Genomic DNA, 18,953 nt, shown 5'->3' on the forward strand with positions numbered 1-18,953 from the left:
AAGAATATTTGTCTTATTTCTAGTCAAAATGTCACTTCTAGTCCAAACAAATCAAATTATACTCAAAATAAAACTTGTCACATAAAAATTTGCTTGTTTTTAGACACTTTGTACTTCTTTCAAGCATATTTTTACTTGAAATAAGTAGAAAAATCTGACAGTGGAGCAAGTTTTTCTTTCTTATTATGAGCACAAAAAACCTGTGTTCACTGGCAGATTTATCTACTTATTTCAAGTGAAAATTAGTTTGAAACAAGTGAAAATGATCTAAAAACAAGTTATTTTTAGTGGAAAGAGATTAGTTTTGACTAGAAATTATACATTTTTTTTTAAAGTATATTTTTTAGGCTTTTTGCCTTTATTTGATAGCATATAGTAGAGATAGACAGGAAGGGGGAGGCAGAGAGAGGGGGAATGACACGCAGGAAAGGGCTGCCCGACGCGGGACTTGAACCGGGGATGCCTGCGTTGAGGACTGCAGCCTCCACATGGGGCGGCCGCCTTAACCACTGCGCCACGCACCGCCCCGAAATTATACATTTTGACAAGAAATAAGACAAATATTCTTGGAAAGATTTTGCGTTTTTGCAGTGAAGTAGCTCAACCTGCTGTGTGTGTTTCTTCCTGCTCATCAGGGCGACAGAGGGTTCGATGGTCTTGCTGGACTTCCTGGTGAAAAAGGACACAGAGTGAGTAGATTTGATAAAAAAATAAAGAAATAAAAACATATAAAGAAAAAAATCTGTGTTAAAGCAAAACTGTTTGTTGTTTTAGGGTGAACCTGGCCCAGCTGGACCTCCTGGTGCTCATGGAGAGGATGGAGAGAGGGTAAACACAAAGAAGTTTACACCTTTTTTTGTTTTTTTCCCCCTCTTTGTTTGTGCTGCGTCTCATCCCCTCTCTGCTGCTGCTGCAGAAAGACAGAGCTCAACTCTCTCCTTCTGACCAAACTCACCCTTTCTTTTTGTTGTCAGCAGCTGAATTTCACTCCCCTTCCTCCGCCGCCATCTTCACTCTCTCTCTCTCCCTCTCATTTTTCTCCTTAATATTTTTTTGATCTCCACACACCTTTATGTGCCTCTAATCTCCCCCTCCATCCTCATTACCAACAGCTGATGCAACCTGATCCCCTCTTCCCCTCGCGTTCTCTTTGTGCCTTCTCATTATCTCTGGCTCCCTCTAACACACACACACACACACACACACACACTCTTTCTCTTTCTCTCAAACACACACTCTCTTTCACTTTCTCCTCCATTATCATTCACTGTCTGTTCCACATTCTGACCCGTTCTCTCTCTTTCCCAGGGAGATGATGGAGAGATCGGACCCAGGGGACTTCCTGGTGAATCAGTGAGTGATCACATGTATTACCATCCAGTCCTGTATTGAGAGATTTTATCACAGGGCTGAGAGAGCTCAGGGTGTGTGTGTGTGTGTGTGTGTGTGTGTGTGTGCGAACAATAATACTCTCAGATGATAATATATCTTTTGCAGACTGCAGATGCTGTTCATATAAATGCATTTGCATGATATTGCTGGAAAGTACATGTTGATCAGGCCTTTTCTAGAGTCTCGTCTATGCAAAGAAGAATCACTGGAGGTGAGAAATGCAGGCAGCTCACATCAAGCTTGTTATAATAGCCTCCCACTCTCTCAGGCAGGATATTCCCCATGGAGGAGGAGGAGGAGGCTGAGGGAGGGTGGTGGTGGGGGGGTTGTGAGAGGGAGAAACCATCAGAAAGACCTTGATATCTCTTGCTATGATTAGTTTTGTCCACCAGGGTGTGCTAAATTGGTTTGAATGTGCACACAGTGAAGCCGGGACAGTGAGTACGTCTTGTTAGGTAACTGTACTGTAGCTGTGAGGCAAAGCACAGGAAATTCAAAGCATTGTTTGATAGGCGTAGCTGTGGGGAATGAATGTGTAGTAAGAGGAGACAGGAGTGCGGGCTTTTAGCGCTCCCCTTATAAAAAAAAAATGTGACTGAAGAATATCCTCAAGGACATTTAGGAAGTCACGTTGCTTCCAGAAGTATAAGTTTGAGACTTGATTTAGCAGAGCAGAGTGTTTAATAATTCATCAGTTCCTTGCACAGGTGTGATATCATTCTCCCTTTAATTTCCCTTCTCTCTTCACCAGGGGCCACGAGGGTTGCTCGGACCAAAGGGACCTCAGGGACCTCCCGGACCCCCTGTGAGTTTGCCCCCCCCACCCCACCCCATCCATCCAATCCCCTGAACCCTCTCTTCTGTCACCTTTTTCCTTTTTTTTTAATATCCAGCAGCAGCAGCGTCGCCTTTTAGATTTACTGTTTTGAGAGCAGAATCAATTTTTCACCATCTCATAGGCAACGAGAACAAAAGACTCTTCAAATAGGATCCACGGGGAAATACGAAAACTCAATATATAGTATATATCTCAGACAGCGTGCACGACCGGTAGCATATGTGATATTGTTCCAACAGATTTAATTTAACATGGACACCGTGCATCAATCATATAGCAGGATGTGGACACTGTACTGTATGTATATGTGTTGATGTCTCGTCTTGTTGCAGGGCGTCACTGGGATGGACGGCCACCCGGGACCTAAAGGAAACATCGTAAGTGACCCTAAACCATAAATAACAACATCACACACTCTAATCTTTGATGCACCCTCACTCTTTCTGATTCCACGCACACACACACACACACACACACACACACACACACCAGAACAATCCGACGATACTTAGCAGATAATGAAGAATAGGCCGGCTGTATTTAGGCCCATTTTGGAGGAGACCAACACACTGCCCAGTTGTATCATTCCAGGTCAATTTCTGGAAGCGCGAGACCATAATGAGAAAATACCTGGCTGGAGCGGCTTGTCTGTTCTGTTGGGAATGATCCAACTAGGTAGAAAGAGAAAGAGAGAGAGAGAGAGAGAGAGAGAGAGAGAGAGGAAGAACAACAGCTTTCCCAGAGTCTTGGACCGGAGCAACATAATTGATTGCCAGTTTTCTGAGAGGGAAGGTGTTTGTGGTTCAGCAGTTTCTTTCATTAGGAGAGTAGATGGGAGATTGTGAGTCTATCCATGTGTGTGTGTGTGTGTGTGTGGCATGATATTGTGCTATTTGCCCAGTAGTTATGGTCTATTTAGGTGTAAGAGGATAATAATGCAGTAATGCGCTCTCAACATATCAGTTTTAATGCGACATACGGAGCAACAAATCGCTCCTTACCTCCACATGGGATGTTTTATAAATAAAGTCATCAATCTTTGTATGTAGAATGAGATTTCTAAAATTAGCTGTGTTTTTTTTTTTTTTTTCCTTCTTCCAGGGACCTCAAGGAGAGCCAGGACCTCCCGGACAGCAAGGCAACCCAGGTGCCCAGGTCAGTGATAAACATGTTGTCTGACGTTAGATTTTCCTCTTCATTCATCACCGGAATTTGTTGTGAATGTTTTTTTTCCCCTTCCTTCCTTCCTCCCCTCCACACACAGGGACTTCCAGGCCCCCAGGGAGCCATCGGACCTCCAGGAGAGAAGGTAAGACGTCGTCACGTGATCGCCGGCGTCTCCGCAGTCAGAAAGAATCCAGCCATCTCAATAAAACGTTAATAAACACCGACTCAGAATCTATGAAAACTGCAGGAAATCCATTTGCATGAGCGTGAAAGCCAAGTTGCTGTCTTATTCACTTCCAAATTCTTATCACACTGATATGCAGACGCAAACACTCCCATCTCCTCCTCCTCCCCCTCTTCTATCCCCCCAACACAGGATCAAATAGTGCAGACAGATTTTTAATCCTGATACATTTTAATCCAATTTCAGCTAAATCACATTTGCCATCTGATGTGGCGGTTGTTCAGTCTTCTTTTTATTGAACAGCTGGAATTTGAGAACAAATAACGTAGGTATTATGTTTCTACTGAAAGGAAATGTAAGACGGCTGCGATGATGGTATTTGATGAAGCATATAATAGGGTGAAATAGAGGAATAGAGACAAGATCATTTTTTTGAAAACTTTGGTTCAAAGAAGTAATCAGTAGCCGACGCTGATTAAAACACAAGACACACTGGATGATTTAATAGATATGAATGATAAAAGTTTCACCATCTTGAGGTCGGTGCATCATTAAATCTTTGACACAAAGCCAGCTGCTTCGCCTTAATGTAGAGAGTCGTCATAGTGAAAACAGATTAGGAAAAGTTAAGAAAACACACAACTACATCCTGTAGAAGAAGTGATTGATCTTTTTATTCAACCTACGGTGACTACTCATGGTCCCCAGAGGAAGAACCCTGTTACTGTAACAAAATGAATGAAACAGTCAGATGAATGGCCATGACATTTTGTACACACACACCCACTAGTGAACCCTTGATTTTTTTTTTCTTTATTTATTTTATAAGGATAGTTAATGAACTTCAACAGAAAACAGACAATGTAGCAAAGATGCTACTTTACATAATATTCAGCACTGTATAATTTATAATATAACATAATGAAATAGAATAGAATAGAATGTTTCAATAATAGGCCTATAATGAAATTTAATAGAATATAATGTAAAATAATATAAAATACCGGTATTATAATAGGCTATAATATAATATAATCATCCATCGTTGATAAATGTTATCACATAGTTGTTAGAATGCTACCATGCTAAACTAAGATGGTGAACATGGAAAAGTAACTGTTTAACAGTGCATTTTAATGAATACACAAATGTCAACATCTCAAAGATGCTAGTTTACATAAGTTGCTAATGTTTAGCTCTGTCAATAGTGCAAAAACACTGGTTTTTAAACTTCCGTATTGCTAATTAGCAAATGATAGCATGCTACTACACTAACTAAGGTGGTGAACATGTTAAAATACCTGCTTAACAGGTTTAGACAATGCATGTTATTGATTTTCAGCACAAAGATGCTTGCTAACATAGGCAGCTAATATTTAGCAATTAGTCAATAGGTCATAGTTAGTGCATTAGCTTAGCATTTAGCTTCAAGCTCTGTTTTAGACTCTTGTTTTCTTGCAGACTCTATGGCCCCTGTTACATTTGATTGCCTGGTGTTTGTGTTGTGTGACTTTGTGATGTCTTATTTACCCGAACCACTTGTTTCCTGTCTAGGGTCCCTTCGGTAAACCAGGCTTGCCAGGAATGCCAGGAGCAGATGGTCCACCGGTGAGTTCACTTATCCACACATCCTAAGAGAAAAACATGAAAAGTAAAACCAGCCTCCTCCTCCTCCTCTCCCTCCCTCCCTCTCTTTCTTTTTCTGTCTTCTAAAATAAAATAACAAAATGTCATAATTGGCAAAACTGTGAGGAAGAAGGTATTTTTTGTCACAGCAGCTCATCAAATTGTGTTTGAATAGTTCTTTTTAAAAAACCACTTAATGTGCTGACAGCACACAGAGATAATTATTCGGCTTAAAAAACATACGTATGATACACAACACATTAGCACAGTGGAGCGACTCGCCCACACACATATGCAAACACAGAGGAAGAGGACACCTGTGCTAATGGCAGCTGTGTCAGATGTGCAGGTGGGACCTCAGAGAGATATTATGAATGGAAAAAAAACACAAGACTTGAGTGGGGGAAAAATAAGGGGGTGCAGGAGAGAAAATATGGAGGATGCATCTTCCATCCACCTCAATATTCTCTTCCTCAATCTCCACGTCCCCCCTTTTGCCCCCTCATATCTCTGTCCTCTCTGGTGTCTGATTCCTTTTCCTTTCCTCTCTCCACATCACTAAAAACCCATCAGAGTCTCTGCAGAGCGTCTTTGTCTCATGAGAATGCAATCAATTTCCCTGCAATCTTTTTTCTTTTTCTTTCTTTCTTTCTTTCTTACTCCGGACATCCATGTCTGTATTAGATGTGTGTCTTCTGCATTGTGTGCAAAAGAAAGTGTAGCCTAGGCTACAATGTATATAAAGCCTCAGAGATGGCAGCCCTGGCTTTTAGAGCCCAGTAATAGCTCTGTATTACTGTGCATTAAGGATAAAAAAAAAGCCAAATGAGATTGGACTCTAAAAGCTTCTGATTCCAATTTTCCAGTTTGATTCGTCCTCCCGTAGGTTTTTACAACCCCAACTCTGCAGTTATTGGGGAAATGAGGGGGTGTTGTAGTATTTATGGTGGCAATTATCCTGAAATGAGATGCAATAATATTTCTCTTAATAATTCACAGGGTCACCCCGGAAAGGAGGGGCCTCCGGGAGAGAAAGGACACTTGGTGAGTTTTTTTTAATTTTATTTTCTCACTTTTGGAGCAATTGGCAATTCTTCTAAGTTCCTGTTTCCTCCTTTCGTCCTAGTTCAGACAAATATGCATAAAACATTTTCCATTAATGTACTTTAGATAGCACTGCGGGTGCTTCTGTGTATTGTAGTTGTGTGTGTATATGTGTGTGTGTATATATGTGTGTGTGTGTGTGTGTGTTACAAACCCTCTTACCAAACATCTCTCGCTCCAGGGCCCCGCTGGCCCTCAAGGACCCATCGGTTATCCCGGGCCCCGAGGCGTGAAGGTGAGTTGATCATCATCCGCTTTGAAAAATGCATGTGTATTATTATCTCCTGGTGCTTTGCAATTAACAGCTGTTATAGGCTAATAGTTTCTCAGAAGTTCTTTAAAATAAAAATAGTTCTGCTATAATTCCCAAGGTTTGTGAAACCAACCAAGTGTGATCTATTTTAGTTTTTAATTTTTGGATAAAAGTTAACAAATTAAAAGCCCAAAGTTTCCTGCTGAATTAGTTTTTACTTCAAAGACGAGTAACAGAAGCAGAGGCCATCGAACCAAAGACATAAAATCGTTTCTTGGTGATGCAAAGAGACAAAGACTGGAGAGTCAACTTTTCAGATCTTGCATCATTTACATGGCGGCCCACGGTGCCGAGGTTAGTCAGAGGCGCTGAAATGCGCTCAGGGCTCAGGGCTCCAGGCAGCTCTCGTTAAAACGTGACAGAAGAAATCCCATCAGATGAAGAGGGGCGAGACTGATCCCATCGTTACAGCTTACACACTGAGAGAGGAGGGAGTAGGGGGGGTCCAATGAAGATAATCAGATGAGTCGAACAAAACTCATTAACCCCCAGAAACCGAGCATAGCATTGATGCAAAGCTTGCACATGTTCGACAAAACATTCAATAAGTTTGGTCCATTTGTGACAGAGATGATCTGTAAACTGCATCTGAAAGGCAAGTTAATTCCCTGACTCATATGATGAATACTAGGCCAGTGGGTCCCAGCCTATATGTCAAACCACACCAGTACATCCCTTACTCACTATGTGTTGTATTGGGGATTCTCAAAAAAAGTATGTAAAATGTGACATTTCCTCTCTTTTCTCATTTTACACTTATATTGTATTGTATTTTTTAATAATAATTCTCCTTCATCTTCATTCTTTTGAACTCAAATTAAACATAAAAAAACATAAAAATCAACCAGCCTTTGTTCTATGAGACTTCTATGAAACAACAGTTGCAATAAATAACGTTCAGCTCCCCTGAGTCCGCAGCAACAGGAACTGAGCCATTCATCAATGTTTGGCGCTGCCTTGGCAGCAGGTGTCTTCACAGAGTTGTGCCACAGGTTTTTATTGTCTCCCGAGGGGGGAACTAGTTGTAGCGCACAAGTACCATTTTAGTAATGAGCTTATGAAATGAGCAGGAATATTTACTTATCATCTTGAGAATAGATTAATAAATCACTGTACTAGGCTACTTACTGTACCCTTACAGAAAAACCATATGAACTTCACATGTGATTCACATGTGAAATATTTTGCACATGGGAAACATGTGGTTTTAGCCCAATTTTATGTGAATCACACGTGAATTCCCATGTGAACCCATTTTACATGTGTAAACATGTTACCACATGTGGAAAATGGGTTCACATGGGAACTCACATACAATTTGGCCAAAACCACATGTTTCCCATGTGCAAATAACATGATTCCCATGTGCAATTTTTTTCACATGTGAATCATATGTGAAGTTCATGTGTTTTTTTCTGTAAGGGTTGATATGGACTGAAACAATAAGGTCAGAAAAGGCAAAAAATACCGAACCAATTCCAGGCTTTATGGGCTAAATGCATAAAGTTATGTCAATCAGCAACACCAGGTTACTTTATAGTGGTGAACTTTGGTGAATATCCTCCCGTCACAGTGGGACTTAATCCTTCATCCATCCAGTTCACACTCACCCTCCTCCTCCTCCTCCTCCTCCTGCTGCTCCATGTAACTCCTGTCTGTTCTTGCATCACAGGGAGCTGACGGAGTGCGCGGCCTTAAAGGACACAAGGGTGAAAAGGTAAGATCAGATCAGATCAACTCGACTCGGCCTCTGCCTCAACTCTGCCTGGTTTGGTTGTGAATGTGCAGGAAAAAAAAATAAGATGAGACTTTGAACTTGGAGAGGAATCGGATTATTTGTATGAATTATACTGAACATTAGCAGCGATGATGATGAGCCTAGCGGAGGTCTTGCGTGAAATGTTTCATGCTAATGATGCTCTCAATGAAAAAAACTCTTGTGAAAACTCATCTGAATTTTTTTGCTGCCACAAAAAAAGGCAAAAAAGAAAAACACACACACAATCAAGAGTTTCTATGGCAACAAGCGGATCTTGCCAAGACTTCATATCTCTCTCTGTGTGTGTGAGAGTGTGTGTGAATGAATACAACACAAATGATTTCACCATCTGTATTATCCAATTCTTCTCCTTCATTACATCCTCACCTCTCTTTGTTCTTCCTGCCAGGGAGAAGACGGCTTCCCCGGCTTCAAGGGAGATATGGGAATCAAGGGCGACAGGGTAAGTCTATATTATATATTACATTATACTTTATCACCTGGATGTGTCGATCAATTAATATCTGATCAGTTAATACAAAACACAAACAGATCAAGATGGCCGAAACTCCTGGATTGTTTTTAAGTTGACCTTTACGCAAACTAAATCAAAGCACGAGCCACGTCAGCCCCCCTCGTGACCCCCCTCCCCGTGCCTCTGTGACCGTTACTGTGGGATTGTGGGTAATGAGCAAACATAAGGTGTTGTTCCTGTTGCCAGCTGTTGGTTCAAATGTGTTTACGTGAGCGGTTTCCAATTCCTTTTTCCACCCCCAACCCCCCCACCTCTCTCTGCGGCGGCGGCTCTCCGTCAGTCAGTCAGTCAGTCTTGAGCCGCATCGGGGACTTACAACTGTCAAGTGCAGAAGAGGAAAACCTCCTTTTACAGCGAGAAAACATAAACTTGCACCAGTGCTGATACTTCAAACATCAAACCCCACCAACCTCGATTCCTGACCCGGCTCTGTGCAGAAATCAATGGCACTTTAAACCCTCTCTAACCCCATCGAGGGACACGGGGGGGGGGGCGTGAGGGTGGTGGGGAGGGGGCTCAGGCCTGTTTTCCTCTGGAGATGCAGCACATCCAGATGAAAGCAAAAGATTTGAGGAGGCCCGCTGCTCTGGAGGAGACGCACACGGACTAGAATATAAATGACTCATTTTTCAGCATGCCTATGAAAAAAAAAGCTTGAGTGTGTGTGTGTGAGTCAATTTAAAGTGTTTTCTTTGATGAGCTTGCGAGCGCGAGTCAAGTACAGTTTGCCTGATGCCGTTTTATGTGCGCTATGAGGATCGGAGCATGCACACATCATCACGCTCTGGTGCAAACTCTGCACAAGCCTCTATAACTAAATGGGCCGACCTTTCACACGCCGCTGCAGCGACCGGTTGTCACAGCCAGTTTGTACTCTATCATTTAGTGTAGTGTGTGTCCTGCTTGAAGGAGAGCACATTTATAGAGTAGAGTGAAGCTCCAAATAGGATCGCTAACCGCAGCCTGACTTGATTGTTTAAACAACTTTACACAAACAGCAGCTTTAAAACCTGAATTAGAGAGAACAGATGTAAACTTACATCACAACATCAATGAATAAAGGATGAACTACTGTAATAGTGCGTGAAACGTCTTTATTATTTCATGGGAAGACATGACAGTCCTCCATGTATGGACTCCCAGGAGCTGAGCAGCGACTCCTCTGCAGACTCGGACCACCGCCGAACGTGCATGAGCGCTCTTGGCAGTAGCATGAATGTGTGATGATGTGATGGGACGAGGTTCACGCTGTTCCTCCGACTCCCAGCCGGGGGCAGTAACGGGCCGGAAAAAAAGAAAAAAAAAAAACTACAGCGAGTGAACAATCCAGGCTTTAATGTAATGCAAAGATATATTATTATTTTAATAAACACGGTTGTAAAACAGAAAACTGCACTTTGTAGATTACAGGACCATAAATCTGAATCCATATCTGTTCCAGTGCGCTGCCTTTAATTATATTTACTGTATGTATCTTCCAGGGAGAGCTCGGACCATCAGGACCCAGAGGAGAGGACGGTCCCGAGGGGCCCAAGGGTCGCTCAGGTCTCCCAGGAGATGCCGGTCCTCTCGGTCCAAACGGAGAGAAGGTAAACGTTTAAACAGTTTTTTTTTTTTTGCCTTTTCTAGATTTGACTCTGATGGATTTTTGAACAGGATGAAAACAGGAGTTGTTATTTCGTAGCATCACTCGTGTTTTGATCTGGGATGATGGCTCAGCAGGGCTTAACGAGGAAAATTGTTTTTCCGATCGTCCTGCCTTTCACTGCTGCTGCTGCTGCTGAAGCAACAAGGACCATAAAAATGGATTCAGTCCTTAACATTTTATTATTGTGGAAATTGAACACAGAGTAAATCTGTTGCAGACGATACTTAACATAACACGTTTATTCCTTCTAAACGTTCACTGAGAGGTTAAAAAGTTGCGCAGATGTTGTTGCACATGAAAACCCACAGTGCACCTGTTTATCACATACAGTAGATGTTGCATTATAGATGTAAACTCTGCCTCTGTGTCTGGATCACACGTGAGATAAGAGCTGAGTCATTTTCACAGGCAGCATGTCGACAGTCAGACACCGAGCCGGCTCGCTGCTCAGCAGGTGCATCTGCATATTTTAATGTAGTTCTTTACCACTGGAGTAAGAGACTGTTGGTACAGCATCACAGATTACAGATTAGTTTGATGATTTCATTGCATCTTAAAGGTATTCAGAAACGAAAATTGATTTTGAGCCCACTATGGGTCTTAAAATTAGTGTAATCACTCATCTATCAGATGATGTAGCCCAAACTTTGTGCAGAATTCTATTTTCGAGTAAATCCGCAGTGAAAGTGGGGTCGTTTTTTTCGCATTGGATAATGCAGGCGCACGAATTATGCGTCAGCCTGCTCACAATTCATCAGCCAGTGATATTGGATCCATCATCTGTCAATCAAACGTCTGAGACAAACGAGGAGACTCATCCACCGACACAAACTCTCCTCCGTCCCTACTCTTGCTGCAGTCCATCATTTAGCCTCACTAGCTAAGTTAGCAAGCTATAACGAAGCAAGCCTACTAGCTAACAGTTAGCTACGTTAGCTAAACACACTCGCACACAAATATATACACCTAAATACACACCGAGCTTGGTCCAGCCCCAAACATTGAATATCCCGCCCGCTCGATAACAACCAATCAAATTTGTTTTCCTTACTCGTGCGGCAACTCATGGAAACTCGTGGAAGGAGGCGTGACAAACAGGACAAACGGCCATTTCTGAACACCTTTAAGGCCAAATATGTCGTATTTAACAAATAAATCAGAAAACTTTACGCAGTGTTTTGGGCACCGAACCCAAAATAGGGCAGATTTTACACACAAAGTTGAGTTCAGTCATCAGAGAACCACTCAGCCACAGTCTGAGTTTGTGAAGTCTGAAAAATAACTCAGTGGAGCTCTGCAGCATGAGAGTTTGACTTTCTACCAACTGTAGAAAAAGTCCAGAATATCTGACTTTACTGAATCGATTGTGACCGTTGTGTGTTTTTTGATGTGTGTCTAATGAGTTCCCCTCCCTCCCTCCTTCTTTTTTCTTTTCCTTTAAAAGCAGCTATCATTTGCTGCAGTGGCCTTTCATGAACCTATAAGATATTAAATGTGATTTTTTTTTTTCTTTTTCTAATTTTCAGGGTAAACTGGGAGTTCCTGGTCTGCCCGGATACCCAGGAAGACAAGGACCAAAGGTAACGACACTCATATGTCTGAACCATATTCTCATTAAGCCGGTGATTTCTTTATATAATTAACTTGACTTGAAAAAGGACACAGAGTCGCCGCATTAATACATGCTCCTGTGCAGATTTGAAAGAGAATACAAAATCTGCAGGTTTGCATGTGGAGGCAGCTCCTCTGAACATTTTGATGTGTTCGTCCTTTATCCGCAGCCACAGTTCTGACAACCGGACATGCTTGAAGCTCCCTGATCAAAGAGCCACGGATTTAAATATGCCTTTTGGCAACAATAACCACACTGCTGTTATTTACACTGCACCCAGTGTCCTGTTGCGTTTAATAAGCCAGGGGAATAAACAAGGGATGTAATATTTAAGGTTTCTCTCTCTCTCTCGCTGTCAAATGATTAATTACTGCCTTTCTCTCGCACACACAGGGATCTCAGGGTTTCCAAGGCTTCCCTGGCGCCAACGGAGAGAAAGGAACTCGGGTACGTCAGATAGACTTCTTATTAATCTCCTCATTCCTACAAAGGCTGGATCAATAGAGGCTCTGGAGACGAGGGCTCCTGTCCAGGCTCCAGATATATCAACCAACAGGATGCACGGCTCTGATCTACAGACTTTCTAATTCTCTCCCTTCTTACCCACTAACTCCAGTGCAAACTACCCCGAAAAACCTTGTTTATCACGTTGTTCAACTTGAACAATGTTTCATTTGTTCTTGTTTTTTGTTTTTTTTTAAGGGATGAGGCCATTAGCTTTGGCTACAAGACTAATGGTTTGTCACCACGAGTTGGGGCAACGCACACAGAGATTTTCATCTTTGCAAAACATTTGTGAAGTTTACGAGAGCGAGAGCCGGCAGACAGAAGGAGATAATAGCGCCATTTACATAGTTTCAACTGCACTTGTTTGAAACTTAAAAAGCCCACACTAAAAGATATAATTGTTTCTCTCATTAAAGATGCATGCTTCCGCCGTAATTGCAATATTTCTTTAAAGTCGTTAACACTGTGCGTTTGTTGTTTCATCGCCCAAGCTGCTAATGGATGTAATGTGATGTAAAGCCGTGACGAATACAGATGGTAGTTTGTTTTGCAGCAGGTGATTGCTAATTAACGATAAAAGATGATCTCCAGGCCGCTAAAGGGCCCCGATTCTCGTTGAAATCTGCTCGCAAATGTTTGGTGTCTGCTGGCATTAGAGTCCTCCGTCCAGAGGATGCAGCCTCTTTAATGATGCCAGGGCCACTCCTTTGATCATTGTGTGTGTGTGTGTGTGTGTTGGTCGTGTCCACAGGGAACAGCAGGGAAGTCAGGCCCACGCGGACAGAGAGGACCGACGGTGAGTCTTACTCAGCACTTACTCCTGCTTAGATACAGATGGCAAACTTGGCACCTGAGTGGAAGTGGAGGTTTCATCCTGTTTAAAAGGGGGCGGAGCCAAACAGAGAGAGAGACATGATTAGACTCTTTTTTTTTTCTTTTTTTTATATCATACACACCCATACACATACACAAACAGACTCTCACATGCATACATACACTGAAATTTGTACTACAATACTCAGAATAATAATAATAATGATGCTAATAGTGATATGAAAAAAAAGATGAATAATTAAAATAATAATAATAAATCCAATCCAATCCCTTTTATTTGTATAGCACATTATAAAAACAACAAGGTTACCAAAGTGCTTCACAACAGATACAAAACAGTAAAATAAAGAAAGTTAAAGTTAAAATACAGTAAATTAAAAGCATATAAAAGCAATAAGAAAAACACAAGATCAGATAAAACACTGAGAAATATAAAAATACAATAAAAGACAAACAGGATAATAATGAAAAAAAGATTAAGTAGTATAAAATAATGAATATTAAGGAAACAAAACAATCTAATCTTTCATTTTTTTCTTCTCAAGGGGCCTCGAGGAGAGAGAGGGCCGAGGGGACCAACAGGAAAAGCTGGACCAAAGGTGCGTAAATGATTTATTTATTATCTACGTCACTCTCATTTATTTTATTCTCACCTTAAATCCCATCTTCTAACTCCTGCTTCTCTCTCTTTCTCTCTTTCTTCAGGGTAACTCAGGGAACGACGGCCCACCAGGACCTCCCGGTGAGCGGGTACGTACCGTCTTTGCTCAGATGTGATCGCAGGTTATCGGCCTCAGTGAGAGAACGACTGATCACGGACCAGCTTTCTCTTGTCTGTTTCAGGGTCTTCCAGGACCTCAGGGACCAACCGGTTTCCCAGGACCAAAGGGCCCACCTGTAAGTCCCAAACATCCCATCATGCTCTCTACACTGCAAAAACTCTAAATCTTACCAAGAATATTTGTCTTATTTCTAGTCAAAATTCTACTTAAAATAAGACTCACAAGAATCACATTAAAACGTAGCTCGTTTGTAGACACTTTTTACGTCTTTCAAGCATATTTTCACTTAAAATAAGCAGAAAAATCTCATAGTGGAGCAAGTTTTTCTTTCTTATTACAAAAACAAAAAACTTGCTTTCACTGGCAGATTTTTATGATACTTATTTCAATTGAAAATTAGTTTGAAACAAGTGAAAATGATCTAAAAATAAGTTAATTTTTAGGTGATAAGTCTTATTTTAATTTTGATTAAAATTGAGACATTTTGACAAGAAATAAGACAAATATTCTTGGAATGATTTTGAGTTTTTGCAGTGTACTCTTCTATAATCATGTAAAAAAAAATGTATTTCATTACAGTTCTTCTTTCTTTACAATGCTACATATTCACGGACACTCATCGTGCTTTTTGTTTTTTCCACTAGGGACCTGCAGGGAAGGACGGACTGCCTGGACATCCTGGACAGAGAGGAGAGACTGTGAGTGGGCTGCTCTGATTCTTCAGCTCTGTATTTGTCTTCCACCAAAATCAGATGTCGTTGACTAATCACTTCATTTCCTTTTTTTTTATTCATCAGGGTTTCCAAGGCAAGACCGGCCCCCCTGGCCCCCCAGGTGTGGTTGGACCTCAGGTGAGCTCCGATCATCATTTCTATTGAAAAGTTTCACGAAGAAGATCTCACCTCACCTGTAATTCCACAGGTGTTCATGTTTATACGGGCGACTCTTCTTCATCCATTATGTATAACCGCTGAGCAGACCTCTGCTGATGCCAGCTGAGAGCGTTGCTGATGATAATGGAGCTGTATGTGGCCTTAATGACTGGTAGCCCGCCCACGCAGCAAATGTTCAGCTCCTCCACGCCGGGGTTTTTTTTTTTTTTTGTGAGTGTGGTGATAGCGGGAGGAGGAATCGTAACATCTTCTGTGGATTTGAATTGCTGATTCTGCTCACACTCTCTTCCTCTTCCTTCTGCCACCTCCTCCTCCTCCTCCTCCTCCTCATGATGATGATGTTGTTGTTTTTTAATGATTTATTATAGGGATCAACAGGTGAGACTGGACCAATGGGAGACCGCGGCCACCCCGGACCCCCTGGCCCACCTGGTGAGCAGGGTCTACCTGGAGCTGCAGGCAAAGAAGGAGCCAAGGTGACAGCCTTTACTTTACTTACTTTATTTGTTTATTTAGTCGGGACAGTGCATATTAATGGACAGTGAGTGCATAAGTACTCACTGTAAATACACCGGATTTAGCACTACTGCTAAATGACAAATAGATAGATGACAAAATAAGTACATTTACATAATTGCAGGAGGATTGGACATGTATAATCTATACAGCTGCGTTAGACATGAAAAAAACATACAATTACACATGCTCGGACTAGATATGGTTACTTTCACCAGACTGAGCATGCTTACATGATTGCACCCTGACTGCATTATGAGTGTGTCTAACATCTGTCTGTGACCTTCAGGGCGACCCCGGTCCCGCCGGCCCAGCAGGTAAGGACGGACCCCCTGGACCAAGAGGTTTCCCCGGAGATCGAGGTCTTCCCGGCCCCGTGGTGAGTGCTGCCTTCTGCTCCTCTCCAACTTAATATCTCTCACAGCGTGCTGACGGCGGCGGCGGTGGTTCTGTTTCTGTTGCATAATAGTTCTGGGCTGTTAAATCTCAGTATAAGACGACGGTGAACCTCAAGAATGAGACATGATATCAGATCCCTGTGTGGGCTTCAGCACAGGAACACTGTGCTCCAGGGTGTTTATATATTTTTTTTTCTCACTTGACAAAGTCATGTCCTGGTTGTTATGCAATCCACACTTATTTGTTGGCAAAACAGCTTTTCATTTAACTTTATACGGTGGCTGAAATGATGCGATACACCTGTTCCTCTGCAGTGGAAACGATGCTCGCAGCAGTTTTTTTTGCTAAATACAGGGTTCCTATGCAAGTATGGAAAGTATGGAAAAGTATGGAATTTGATTTTATATATTTCCAGGTCTAAAAAAGTATGGAAAATGAAAACTATTGTATGGAAATGTATTTATCTTAACACTTATCTGGGTTTGGTCTTACAGTATCTGGCGTTATTTAGGTTAATTATTGTGCTGTACTTAGCTACACTCTCCTGGAAATTATTTGGCGATATACAGTAATGGCATACAAATTCAGAATAATGAAAACAAATGATTAATTGCATGATTTATTTACATGATACACATCTAATTACTCAAATGTCACAAATTATTAGAATTTTTTTTACCGAGAAGTCTGGAAAAAGTATGGGATTTTGACATTTCAGATGTGTAGGAACCCTGTAAATAGCTGCTCTCAGCGTCCACTTCAGGGACCGTAGGAGGTTTTTTTTCCCCTCGTCTCACGCTGAGCCTGAGTCGGTCCAGTCCGGTGTGAGACGTGCGGCTGTGTTCCTCTCCTCTGATAAATGTGTTTGTTTTCTGACGCCGTTGTTGTTTTCTGTTTTGTTCCGCAGGGTGCTCACGGCCTGAAAGGGAATGAAGGTCCTCACGGCCCCAACGGCCCCGCTGTGAGTACAATACAATACAATACAACACAATACAACACAACCCACTGCAGCGCATCCTCACTCTGCCTCTCTATCTCCCTCTCTCTCACCTTCCACATTACGTCTCCGTCTGTGGGAATCGTCTCCATAGTAAAGTTCCCACCCTCATTTGTTCCGGGCTCTTACACAACATAATGATATTCGGTTTTGCTTCTTACATAACGGAGGTCTGACCTATTTGGTGCGAGTGTCTGACATTGTGTTTCAGTGAGTGAGAACCTTTTATTGTATTTATTGATAAGCTCTTTGCTCTAGGGTTCTCCTGGTGAGCGTGGCCCCGCCGGCCCGGCCGGACCCACTGGTCTTCCCGGACGTCCTGGCCCCCAGGGACCCCCAGGCCCCGCTGGAGAGAAAGGTGGACCGGTAAGACGTTAATCGAGATTATTTGATTTGATATATTTTTTTTTTGCAATCAAATTTTTTGTTTGTTTGTTTGTTTGTTTGTACTGTTTATTTTGAATATGAAAATAATAAAATAAAAGGCTTCCAGATTTGCTACTGAACAAATTCTTGTCCAACATTATATAGAAATGAGCAGTGAGGAAGCAAAAAAATTTAAATTAAATAAAACAAAGAAAAGGAAAATAAGTGACATATTCAAAAAGGAGTGAGAAGAAGCATAGCTTGTTAGCTCTCACCCCTTTGTCTAAATAAAAATAGTATATACATGCATATCAACTCTTATACATATACATACTGTATATATGCGCATACATATACATACTTATACACATCGGCTTATCTGACTCATCACCATCATTTTCATTAAGTCCAACAGAAATATTTCAGGGGATACAATATTATTAGGATGGATTCTCGAAGAAAGACAGTTGGCCCAAGACATAAGAACAAATATTGTCATGGGAAAGAACACAGTGAAAGTATTGATGATAATAAGAATAAATTAATAAAATAATTAGATTTGATATATAACAAAAAGGTGAATATGATGTGTCTGACAACGCTGTGGTGCTGGTGGTGTTGCTACAGGGAGAGAAAGGACCTCAAGGCCCAGCCGGTAGAGACGGTATTCAGGGACCAGTGGGTCTGCCAGGACCCGGAGGACCCCCCGGACCACCCGGAGAGGACGGAGACAAGGTGGGTTTGTTTTTCTTTTCTTTTTGCAGGTAAAGAGGGATTTGCATCACAAAACACACACTTAGAAAGACACTGAAACCTTTTACCTCTGAGATCTGAGCAGGTTTTCGTCTCGTCTCTGTGACCTTAAACGCTCAGAGGAGAATTTGTCAGACAGAGTTTGCATCGATTAGCAGATCTTTAAAACACAAACCTGCCTCGTTGCCGCTTTGTACCCTCCTGTTCAAACAGACAGAAGAGGAGGAGGAGGAAGAGGAGGGTTGGGGGTTGGGGGTTTGGGGGGCGCTCAGTGGCAGCGACAGGATGTGAGAAAGTGACCCTTTGATATTCAGAGGCGTTGAGTATCTCCACATCCCCTCTGAAAACATTTGCAGGGAGATCATCTGTGGAGATACTCGGAGGATAATCTCTCCTCCTTTGAAGACGCCTCGGTTCCTAACTGGCCTTACACACACACACACACACACACACACACACACACAGACACACACACATTGGTCCCTCTGGTTTCTTTTAGAGACGGACACAGAGAACACAGAGGGTATTTGCCATGTAGATAAAACGGATCCCACAAGCTAATGTTTACACACATTCACACACTTTCTCATTATGAGTCCTGTTCCTCCGGGGGACGAATCCAAGGCCTCAAATCTCAGATTTTTTTTTTTTAATTTAAGAGACTTAATGCTGCAGCCTCACAAAGAGCATTATCTGACTGAAAGGCAAACGCCGTTGGCTTTTTTGCT

The 18,953-nt window shown here is 42.0% G+C and overlaps 1 protein-coding gene across 2 annotated transcripts in view; it reads left to right on the forward strand.

Annotated features, from left to right (window-relative positions):
• col5a1 (procollagen, type V, alpha 1) overlaps positions 1 to 18,953 on the forward strand; it is an 88,923-nt gene that overhangs the window by 50,925 nt on the left and 19,045 nt on the right. For both annotated transcript variants that reach the window (XM_085792846.1, XM_085792847.1), the window contains exons 18-43: positions 636 to 689; positions 775 to 828; positions 1,309 to 1,353; positions 2,144 to 2,197; positions 2,563 to 2,607; positions 3,332 to 3,385; positions 3,495 to 3,539; positions 5,136 to 5,189; positions 6,207 to 6,251; positions 6,493 to 6,546; positions 8,297 to 8,341; positions 8,793 to 8,846; positions 10,400 to 10,507; positions 12,093 to 12,146; positions 12,572 to 12,625; positions 13,437 to 13,481; positions 14,065 to 14,118; positions 14,225 to 14,269; positions 14,363 to 14,416; positions 14,946 to 14,999; positions 15,099 to 15,152; positions 15,563 to 15,670; positions 16,000 to 16,089; positions 17,017 to 17,070; positions 17,365 to 17,472; positions 18,100 to 18,207. In XM_085792846.1, coding sequence (XP_085648972.1) covers positions 636 to 689; positions 775 to 828; positions 1,309 to 1,353; positions 2,144 to 2,197; positions 2,563 to 2,607; positions 3,332 to 3,385; positions 3,495 to 3,539; positions 5,136 to 5,189; positions 6,207 to 6,251; positions 6,493 to 6,546; positions 8,297 to 8,341; positions 8,793 to 8,846; positions 10,400 to 10,507; positions 12,093 to 12,146; positions 12,572 to 12,625; positions 13,437 to 13,481; positions 14,065 to 14,118; positions 14,225 to 14,269; positions 14,363 to 14,416; positions 14,946 to 14,999; positions 15,099 to 15,152; positions 15,563 to 15,670; positions 16,000 to 16,089; positions 17,017 to 17,070; positions 17,365 to 17,472; positions 18,100 to 18,207 — 1,593 coding nt within the window. The remainder of the gene's footprint in view (positions 1 to 635; positions 690 to 774; positions 829 to 1,308; positions 1,354 to 2,143; positions 2,198 to 2,562; positions 2,608 to 3,331; positions 3,386 to 3,494; positions 3,540 to 5,135; positions 5,190 to 6,206; positions 6,252 to 6,492; positions 6,547 to 8,296; positions 8,342 to 8,792; positions 8,847 to 10,399; positions 10,508 to 12,092; positions 12,147 to 12,571; positions 12,626 to 13,436; positions 13,482 to 14,064; positions 14,119 to 14,224; positions 14,270 to 14,362; positions 14,417 to 14,945; positions 15,000 to 15,098; positions 15,153 to 15,562; positions 15,671 to 15,999; positions 16,090 to 17,016; positions 17,071 to 17,364; positions 17,473 to 18,099; positions 18,208 to 18,953) is intronic.

The sequence above is a fragment of the Trachurus japonicus genome, chromosome 12 (assembly GCF_045865225.1).
Source record: "Trachurus japonicus isolate A0001 chromosome 12, Traja_1.0".
Lineage (NCBI taxonomy): Eukaryota > Metazoa > Chordata > Actinopteri > Carangiformes > Carangidae > Trachurus > Trachurus japonicus.